Source organism: Sturnus vulgaris, chromosome 1, assembly GCF_052056855.1.
Source record: "Sturnus vulgaris isolate bStuVul1 chromosome 1, bStuVul1.hap1, whole genome shotgun sequence".
Taxonomy (NCBI): Eukaryota; Metazoa; Chordata; class Aves; order Passeriformes; family Sturnidae; genus Sturnus; species Sturnus vulgaris.
This window is the reverse complement of record NC_142243.1, coordinates 98,632,628-98,643,373: the sequence shown is the minus strand read 5'-3', so window position 1 is coordinate 98,643,373 and position 10,746 is coordinate 98,632,628. Positions and strand designations below refer to the sequence as shown.

Here is a 10,746-nt window from a genome sequence, read left to right as displayed (position 1 = left end):
ACTGGATAATATGATCTAACAGCTTTCCTTCTTCTTATCCTCCCCGTAAAGAATGTATGGAAGTCAGTTATGTGGCATGATTCTAACATCTGTCCTACCCCATAATGGTAATTTGTATAAGTAATGGAAACAGGTTAAATACTTCCATTCTAATGTTGCCAGCAGGGATGAAAATGAACATTTCAATGAAATAATCTCGACAGAGCAGGGAGAGGAGGGGTGGATGGACTGATTCATCTCCAGCTCTCTTTGGTGATCTGAACACTAATGAGAACGCTTGAATGTATAGTTTATCAGATAGAAGGGGAAGAGCAAGTAAATTTCTCAGATTAGAATCACTGTGAAAATATACCCACATGCAAGCTGCTTCGTTCTCCAATTGCCAGTGTTGGCTAATAATTTGCAGCATTCATTTTAAGGGAATAGAGGAGAGAAGAGAAAGAGGTGAAGAATCTTTTTGTTGGCTTTTAATGGGATGCCTTTAAGGGTTATCATTCAACCTGCGAGAAGCACGGAGGTTAGAGCACCTTATCTACTTTTCAGACCTATTGCATTAGAATTAGAGGGTAGGCAGTTCTAGTATTTTGCCCCCCATTTTGCTGCAATTAGAAATGAAAGGCACAAACCTCTCTAGTGAGGTTATCTGGTTGTCTCATATTCTCTGCTGCTCCTCAGCCATTGTCATAACTAAGCCATATTTTTCCACCATAGTGACATCGTAATACAGACACACACACATGCACACAGATTTGTAGCATCTGTGCCAGAATTTTGTATGAACATTTGTATGTACTAATACAGAAGATTCGCAAATCTTCCAGCAGGCATGTTAAACTCTCATAATGTGAGATTTTGGATTCTTTTGTAACACTCTCATGGCTCTGTATTCTGGAAACCCGTCTGTAAATGGTTTGGGTTTTTTCATCTGCCTCCTGTTTTTCTGTAATGAGGGAGATGTGTGGCTATAGATTGTCTTTTCTATCTGTACTTTTTCCCCCCTAAGATATGAAATGTTTTCTTGTATGTAGTAGAAATCACCCCCAGCCTGGAGTGCAGTTTGTGCAAGGTGACAGTGTGGGCTGTGAAAACTTCTGCAGCTGCTGTCTCCTGTTGGCTGGGTAAATATTAGAAGCTCTGGCAATACATCTGTTGAAGAATGGTGAACACTCACATTGTGCCACTATTGTTTAGTCACAGAGTAGGCCCTGATTTAGTGAAGAATTTTAGACCTAAACCCATCCTTATTTGTCAAAACTATGAAACAGGTATTTCAGTGAAAATTATTTCAGTATTCAATTCCTTTACTAAACTGTGACCTTCACTGCTTAGGTGCTTGTTCTGAATAAATTTATTTATTTGGAGGATTTAAAATTGGGTCTTGAAGAGCTTACTGCATTTAATTTTGTAGACTATTACAACCAAATACAATTATTACTTTTGGTGCTTTTCAAAATAATTTATTCAATGTTGAATCCCTTTTTGAATGGAAAAGAATACCTCTGCAGAGACAGATTCCTTCAAAAGCACAGTTCCAAGGTTGTGGAAAGGTTTTATGTGAGAATATTTGTATTTTTGACCACATCCTTACATTTCAGATCTCTGTCTGCTTTTTCAAACAATGGATGTGTATTTATAGTGTAAATATTCTCACCGAAGCAAACACAATGTGCTGTGCTACTCACATGCACAATATATAGCATCTCGTGTCCACTTAGATTAGAATGCACAGCTTTTAACACTGCTCAAAGATGACAGTATATCTATAGGGAAGCATTGGCATCCAGAAGGCACATTTTATAGGAAAAAAAAAATATAGCAAGACTTAATAGGAATAAAAGAAATACAAAATGCTCCCCCTAATTTTCAGTTGTCTGGAATTTGAAGATTTTTCCCTCTTTCACACCTTGCGTTTCCCTCAGTCTGTCCAGACACAAATAAGAAGGAAGAGAAAATCTGATACTATGTTCTGTAATTTCTTTTGATTTGAATATAGTTATTGTTGAGGAGGATCATTGCTTATATCTGCTCTTGATATTTTTGTGTGGTTCTGGGACATGTGTAAACCAGCAGTATCTTTGCAGATGCAGGAATGCCTGGAAAAGATTGCTGAGAGTTGCTCGGTCACAGAAAGATATGTTGTCTGAAATCTGTCTGTTGATCTACCTTTTATAATTTAGAATCTGAATATCTCATGTTTTTATTTAAGGCAGAATGTATTACTTCTCTCTGTAAGCAATTATAATAGGAACATTTTTGCTGTGTCTAAAATACTGAATTTTATTTATTTGTCAATTTTCTGTGAGAATTTTAGTAAAATGTACATGTTTTTAGACATTAACATCCTTCCTTTTGTTTGCTTCTGTGTTAGCTATTACAGAAACCTTTTCTGTTAGAGAATTGCACTGACCTTGCAAAATACCATATGTTGAGTGTGCTGCTATTCATCTCATAAGCATTAGTAGTCTTGAATGAACAGGTATTGTCTGTATCCTACGATAACCAGAGGAGTTAAATAGACTATTTTTTATTGCAGTGATAGAAATTAAACATTGCAGATAAATGATTCTCTTTTTTGTTAAGAAGCATTATTTCTTTGTTACTTTAGATACATGTAGAGACATGTAAGTGTGCATATCATAAACATTCAGGGTTTTTTTAGAACTGGCTTAAATTCTGAAATAGTAGAAAATCTTAGTTCTGGCTATTTGTACATTCTTCACCCTTATATTGCAGTATATGTTGGTAAGGGAGTGAACTCAATCGTGTAGTCTCAGCAAAACCGAAGAGCAGGAAAAGTAAGTAAAAGATGGATATTTCACCCTGACACTCGGTTTCTTTGCTTTGGCAGTTTAACGTGGACCTTACATGTAGTTTTAATGTTTCTTGTGTGGTTTGTCTCCTTTTCATTTTTATGATACAGTGCAATAGTATGAGAAAAAACACCACCTTAAGTAAATAAAGAAAAATAAAAGATATGGCAGTGGATCATTAGAGTTTCTATTTAAGCAGATATATAGATGGTTATGTATAGCAATTATAAAAATATGTTTTTATACAATTTAGAATTAGGTAAGGAGATATAAGCAAATAATTCATATGGATCCTTACAAAATACTATATCCACTCTCGGAACATTCAGCATCTTACAACAGTTTTTTGCATCCCAAAATATTGGGATGTGAAAATTAGAGAAAAGTGGCATAGTTGCACTGTGGTTAGTGAGAAGAAAGCTGTTCATAAAAGCTCAAAATATGTGTCCTCTCAGTTTTTAGCATGTACTTGTTTTGGTATTTTTTTTTTTAAATAAAAGTGCCAGATGGTAACTGCCCGCTATTGTGCATTTTAAGTCTCAGAGGGGCTTATTTTCTATTGAGAAATAATTTCAAAATTAGAAACCATACTCTTCTTTAACTGTTCTTCACTTTTCTGAACTTAAAAATTTATTGTCTTTTGCCATTAGTAATTACTGCAAGCAGGTGTGTTGAATGAGCGAGCTAAGAGATTCTGGACTGCAGCTGTGGGAGTGAATTCTATGTGTGTACCTAGAGTTCAGAACTGCAGCGGTCGTACCATGCTCAAATATCTGCAGAGTCTTCCAACAGCAGCATTGCTGCAAGACAGGGAAGCTGACTGCCTTCTGAATTCTCTTACTACTTCTGCATTCTATCTTCATTTTATGGATAAAATGCCTGTTGGAGAATATTTTCATCGGGTTCTACAATGCTTTTCTGGCACCTTCCTGGCCTTTGACTCAGGATTATTCCTGAATTTTATTTATTGCGCTTGGTACTCACCTGTCGTTTTAAACATATTAGATAACACTTGAGGTTGATTTATCTGTTTGGGCCCTGATTAGAATATTTTAAAAACTAAAAGGTCAAATTATCGTCTGAAAATACTGACATTTAGGGGACAGGTGAAAAATACAATGGACATCTTAAGGCTCAGTACAACCTCAGTACTAGATGGAGTATTTTCTTGCTTCATCTTAAAAGACCGGGCTGAAGCAGTTAGGGGCTGCATTAGGACTGAATTGCAAAGGTGAATACATAATGCAGTACTGACCGTAATATGTTTCAAAGAGTATTCATATTACAATGAAAGAAGATTCTTTTTATTTTTCAGGAAAGACATTTCAGAATATATTAGCAACTATGTACAAAAAAAAGCTCGACTTGTACTTATGCTCCCCCCAGTTGAAGAAGACCTCAGCTTTGTTAACATGATAATATGTATTTTCTTCATACCACATTGGAACAGAAGTGCTTCTTTTCTGGCTTTCTTTCAGTATTGTACCATGAAAGGACACAGGACACATTTCAGCATCACTTGCTGCAGAGTTCACTTGACAAGGAGGCACTTTTTTATTCAGTTACTGAAAATTGTTCATAATCCATATTTTCTACCTTGACATTCTTATAAATGATCTCCATTCCATTAGCATTGTGATTTTTTTTAAGCTTCTTTTACAAAACTGGAGGGAAATGTGTACAACTATGTTTTCTGCTTTGCAATGAAAGTGTACATTTATCACTTAGGTACATGTAAGTCACTTCTGTGAATTGAGCCCTTGGAGTAAATGTGTTTTGATGTAATGGCCATCTGCTCATGAATATCACATTTGCTAGTTTAACAAATAGTTTGATATAGATAAACACATAGTTTGGTGAGATCATATAGTTTCACAGATAGCAATTCAATAGCAAAGTTTTATATTTTCCATGAGCCAATAAACAAGCTGCAGTGGAGATCTCAAGGTTTTTGTTTGTTGCTTTCACTTATAGTTTCTGACTGCTTTATTTCATAATGGTAAATGCAGGACCCACGTCAGATCATAACAGGAGGCAAACTACATCCTATCCATTTCAGAAAGCAATCGGTCTTGCTTCTTTTTTCACCTTTCAAAAATGAAAGCTGTTCTGTTCTCAGATGGACGCACTACAGCCAGACACCAGGAGACCCTGGGAACAGCTGACCTGACACTCTTTCCCTCTATGGCTTCATTAGAGTCAGGTATCAGTGACACAGAAATGGCCCCTGAAGCTGTAGCTGAGGCCAGTTTGCAAGAAAAGACAGAACTGACAAAATAGAGTTGGTCAAGTCAGTGATTCTGAGTGTCATGGTCTGAGGGATGCAGGTCAGCTGCAACGTGTTACACATACATATGTAGTGCAGTAAATATAACTCAGTACCAGGCCATTTTTAAAGTTGATAAAAACTAGTTTAGTAGGCTCTTTGTTTGATTTTAGTTTTGATATTATGGTATTTACTGTGGTCCTGGCACATATTTTACTGCTGAAGTCAAAGTTTATTCTTCAGTATCACTGGTATCAAACTGTAACCATGACAGAGTATGTGGATTTATAGGAGGAGTGTGTGAATGATGGTGAGTTTGGGTTTTGGATGTATCTTCAAAATTTGTCTTCATGGTTACTGTTTTTAGTGCAGCAGAGCCATGTAAAATGTGCTTGTTCAATAACATTGTCTTGTTTCCCCCCATCTCCCCTCCTGTATTTTAGCATATGTTCCTGAGGAAGAATTGAAAGCAGCAGAAATAGATGAAGACAGCGTGGAAGATGATGGGCTGTCTCTGGACATCCAGGAGAATGAGTATTTGTGCAATGAAGAAGCGGAGATCAAAGAGGCTCAAAGCTACCAGAACTCCCCAGTCAGCACTGCAACTAATCAGGATGCAGGCTATGGTTCGCCGTTTAGTGAAAACAGCGATCAGCTGGCCCATTTCAAAAGCACTTCCTCTAAAGAAGAGAAAGAGGATCCTCAGTGCACAGACAATGTTTCCTATCCGCAGGACAGCCTGGCACAAATAAAAGCTGTGTATGCAAATTTGCTTTCAGAGACTTGCTGGTCCAGTTTAGCTTTGGACTTAAAAAAATCCAATCCAACCACCAGCAACAACGGAATCAGCCAGAATGAAAACACGACCAGTACTGACGCCAATGCCCATTCCCAGAGTACTTGTACTGCCAGTACCAACACTAGTACCAGTACAACCACCAGTAGTACCAGTAACAGTAACAGTAACAGTGGTGGCTCGGGTTACGACTGGCACCAAGCTGCGTTGGCTAAAACTCTGCAGCAGACCTCATCATACGGACTTCTCCCAGAGCCGAGTCTCTTCAGCACAGTGCAGCTTTACCGGCAGAACAATAAACTCTATGGGTCTGTGTTCACCGGTGCCAGCAAGTTCCGATGCAAAGACTGCAGTGCAGCCTACGACACGCTGGTGGAGCTAACAGTGCACATGAATGAAACTGGACATTACCGTGATGACAACAGAGATAAAGAAGCTGATAAGACCAAGCGGTGGTCAAAGCCTAGGAAACGATCGCTTATGGAAATGGAAGGCAAAGAGGATGCCCAGAAAGTGCTGAAGTGCATGTACTGTGGGCATTCGTTTGAGTCTTTGCAAGATCTCAGCGTCCATATGATAAAAACAAAGCATTACCAGAAAGTGCCTCTGAAGGAGCCAGTACCAGCCATCACCAAATTGGTCCCTTCTACCAAAAAGCGAGCACTTCAGGACTTGGCTTCGCCTTGTTCACCTGAACCAACAGGCATCACGGCAGAAGCTTCGCTGGGTGAGTCTGCAAAGGATCAGAAAACTGCCAACCCCTACGTGACTCCGAATAACCGCTATGGCTATCAAAATGGTGCTAGCTACACTTGGCAGTTTGAGGCACGCAAAGCTCAAATACTGAAATGCATGGAATGTGGCAGTTCCCATGATACTTTGCAGCAGCTCACTGCTCACATGATGGTCACTGGTCATTTCTTGAAGGTGACCAATTCTGCTTCCAAAAAAGGCAAGCAGCTAGTGTTGGACCCAGTGGTGGAGGAGAAAATACAATCTATACCTCTTCCACCCACCACCCATACAAGGCTACCAGCCTCCAACATTAAAAAGCAGCCCGATTCCCCAGCGGGCTCCACAAACTCGGAGGAAAAGAAAGACCTAGAGAAGGAAAAGTTGGTGGTCACTGAAACAGAGAAAAAGATTAAAGAAGAGAGTGAGGACTCTACAGAGAAATTTGAGCCAACAACTTTGTATCAATACCTCAGAGAGGAGGACCTAGATGATAGTCCTAAAGGCGGAATAGACATATTGAAATCCCTGGAGAACACAGTGACAACAGCCATCAGCAAAGCCCAAAATGGAGCTCCTTCCTGGGGAGGATACCCCAGTATTCATGCAGCTTACCAGCTCCCAGGAACAGTCAAACCCCTTCAGCCCGCGGTGCAGAGCGTTCAAATGCAGCCATCCTACGCAAGCAGTGTGAAATCACTGTCGTCAGAACACAACGCACTCATCCATTCCCCGGGCAATCTCACACCTCCGCCTCACAAGAGCAATGTATCTGCTATGGAGGAACTGGTGGAGAAAGTTACAGGTAAAATAAGCGTGAAGAAGGAGGAGAAGCCTTTGGAGAAGGAGAAGAGTTCTCCAGTTAAACCCATGTCACCTGCTGCTAAAGAAAACAAGGACTTCCCAAAAGCAGAAGAAATAAATAACAAACAGCAGCCAAAGAAGAGCTCTGAGTCTGAAGTTCAGAAGGTCAAAAAGGATAGTCCAGCAGAAGCACATACGCCAAATGGTACAGAGCCACTTAAAACAAAGGTTGCAAATGGCTGTAACAATTTAGGAATTATCACAGATCATTCACCTGAGCCATCCTTCATTAATCCATTGAGTGCTTTACAGTCCATTATGAATACCCACTTAGGCAAAATTTCTAAGCCAGTAAGCCCTTCTCTGGACCCTTTGGCCATGCTGTACAAAATTAGTAACAGCATGTTGGACAAACCCATTTACCCAACCACTCCAGTCAAGCAGGCTGATGCTATTGACAGGTATTACTATGAGAACAGCGATCAACCTATTGATTTAACTAAGTCCAAAAACAAGCCTCTTGTTTCCAGTGTGGCTGACTCTGCCTCGTCCCCGCTCAGGGAGAGTGCCCTGCTGGATATTTCTGATATGGTGAAGAACCTCACGGGGCGTTTGACACCCAAGTCTTCAACTCCCTCAACCGTGTCAGAGAAGTCTGATGCTGATGGGAGCAGTTTTGAGGAAGCTCTGGATGAACTGTCACCAGTACACAAGAGGAAGGGCAGGCAGTCCAACTGGAACCCTCAGCATCTTCTGATCCTTCAAGCGCAGTTTGCTTCCAGCTTGAGGGAGACCCCAGAAGGCAAATACATTATGTCGGACCTAGGTCCACAAGAGCGGGTACACATCTCTAAGTTTACTGGTCTTTCCATGACCACAATTAGCCACTGGCTGGCCAATGTGAAGTATCAGTTAAGGAGGACAGGTGGAACTAAATTTTTAAAGAACTTGGACACAGGACATCCTGTTTTCTTTTGCAATGATTGTGCCTCTCAGTTCAGGACTGCTTCTACATACATAAGTCACTTAGAGACACATCTAGGGTTTAGTTTGAAGGATCTGTCAAAGTTGCCACTTAATCAGATTCAAGAACAGCAGAATGTTTCAAAAGTCCTCACAAACAAGACTTTGGGCTCACTTGGAATTGCCGAGGAGGACTTAGGCTCCACATTCCAATGTAAGCTCTGTAACCGAACTTTTGCAAGCAAGCATGCAGTCAAACTGCACCTTAGTAAAACACATGGCAAGTCCCCAGAGGACCATCTGATCTATGTAACTGAGTTAGAAAAACAATAGCGTCCAGGTAAGCAGCCAGGTATGCAAGTGACCACAGGAACATTGCACTAAACTTCTTCATAGTACTGCACTAGGCCTGACCTGAGCCTCTGAAATCAGTCTTACTTTTGTTGCTGAACTGCCTATCTGGACCTTGGTTTTTCTTACACTTATTTTGTAGTTATATTTATATGCTCTTTGTCTGATCTGTGCATGGTTATTTTTTTGTTTCTGTTTTTATTTTTTGTGAGTCAAAGTCTGACCTTTATTTTCAACATCTGTCCTTGATGTTAAGCTATCTTTTGTAGAATATAGTGGGAGACACTATTGAGAGACATTAATTTAGCCGTAAAGAAAGACACAAAGAACAATGATAAAGAGACATCCTAAAATTACAAAGTTGCCATGACAATAAAGGTCACAGAACCTGGTAGTGTCAAGTTTTAACCCTCTGAGAACTGTAATAGCATTTCTGTGCCTTTCCCAGTGACTAAATAAGTAAATAATGAAAAACAAAACAAAACAAAAGGCTTAAAGGCATTTCATTCAAATAAGAGCTGTGTCGGAAGCAGGACTTTTTTTTTTAATGAATGAGCTTCCTTTTTTTTTTTTTTTTAATGCAGAACTGGTTTGTGAAGATATTGTGCATGCAGTCCTTGGAAGAAGGAGAGCTGTGTAGTACTCAAGGGGTTAGGAAGCCACAACTGTATAAGTTAATAATAATTAAAAAAAAAAACAAACCAAGTTGCCACTATGCCCAAACCCTCTGGATGCTGAGAATTGCCACTTTTTGGCAAAAGGAAAAAAAAAAGTATGCAAGCTGTTATTTAAAACAAATGTAAAAATGCTCTTTTCTTTCCTTTATTTTTTTTTTTCCTGTAAAATACTGCAGTTTATAGTTATTTACAAATGTTAAGCTTTGGTACAAGCTGACCTTTCTATAGTGTGCTGCATTGGTAAATGAAAACAAAAAAAAATGGGGCAAATGTTGGATTCTGTTCCTTGTAAATTGCCAGCATCAGCTTAAAAAAATACATGTTACATATCGTACCATTTTAAACTGTTCAACTTTCTTTGTACCTTCTGGCTGTATGCTTTCTCTTTTAACTTTTTATATTGTCATTTTATATTCAATTTCTGTGTATATAATGTAAAACCACACTTTTTGAATAAAATTTAGTTCCTGCAGCTTGATATAAATAGAGGAATTTTACTGGCACCTGCATCTTTCCAGATGCATGTACTTAAAGGAACTATCTGACAAAAAAAATAAATAAATAAAAATAAAGCAAGCAATGCACTATGAATTATACATTTTGATGTTTTATCATTAATATTGTACAGTACATTTTGGTTCACACAATTAAATCCACTGTTTTCTCAAGTGTAAAATAAACCCACATGCAGTTCTTGATTTACATACATTGTCATGTCGTCATTATATTGCCTTTGAGGTGTTATTCCAGCTATAAGAGGCATAGTTTATATAATCAACCAGCGAAAATCTATTTGAAATCATCTCTCGTGATATGTGTGCTGACATGTCTCGCTCGAAGCCGTAATTCTGGTAACCTCTTAGAAGAGATCTGCAGCGGGTACTCACTGCAAAAGGTTCAGAGCCAGAGCAGCCAGGGGCATTCAATCCTCGCTGGGGTACAAGAGAGGCTGCAGAGGTTTTGGCCAAGTTAATTTGCTTATGCTGTTCGACCGTACCTGTAGCCATTTTCTGTGTGCGTTCAAAGGCCGTCTCCTCCCTCCCTCTCTCCTTCCCTTCTCTGGTGCAGCACCTTTTGATTTCAACAGTTCCACAGTCAGAGGCTGTGGCTCCTGCCCCTGCAGTCTGTTGGATGCTGCGGTGCCGCCTTCCTGGCAGCGGTGAAGACCTCAGAGGCTTTGACACCAGTTTTTACTTACAGTACAAGGAGGCAGACCTATGTTTCTCTGTACTTTTTAAATATTGCATTTTGAGGTAAGCTGAGTGCTATCATATCAGGTGTTACCTTTAATCTTTATTTCTGTTCTGTTGAATGCAGATGTCATTTAGAATGTAAAAGAGAGCTGTC

The 10,746-nt window shown here is 39.4% G+C and overlaps 1 protein-coding gene across 2 annotated transcripts in view; it reads left to right on the top strand.

The window, feature by feature from the left end:
* Positions 1 to 10,101, top strand: part of TSHZ1 (teashirt zinc finger homeobox 1) — a 55,625-nt gene extending 45,524 nt beyond the window's left edge. For both annotated transcript variants that reach the window (XM_088172427.1, XM_088172434.1), the window contains exon 2: positions 5,520 to 10,101. In XM_088172427.1, coding sequence (XP_088028553.1) covers positions 5,520 to 8,704 — 3,185 coding nt within the window. In that variant the 3' untranslated portion in view covers positions 8,705 to 10,101. The remainder of the gene's footprint in view (positions 1 to 5,519) is intronic.
* Positions 10,102 to 10,746: the final 645 nt, after the last annotated feature.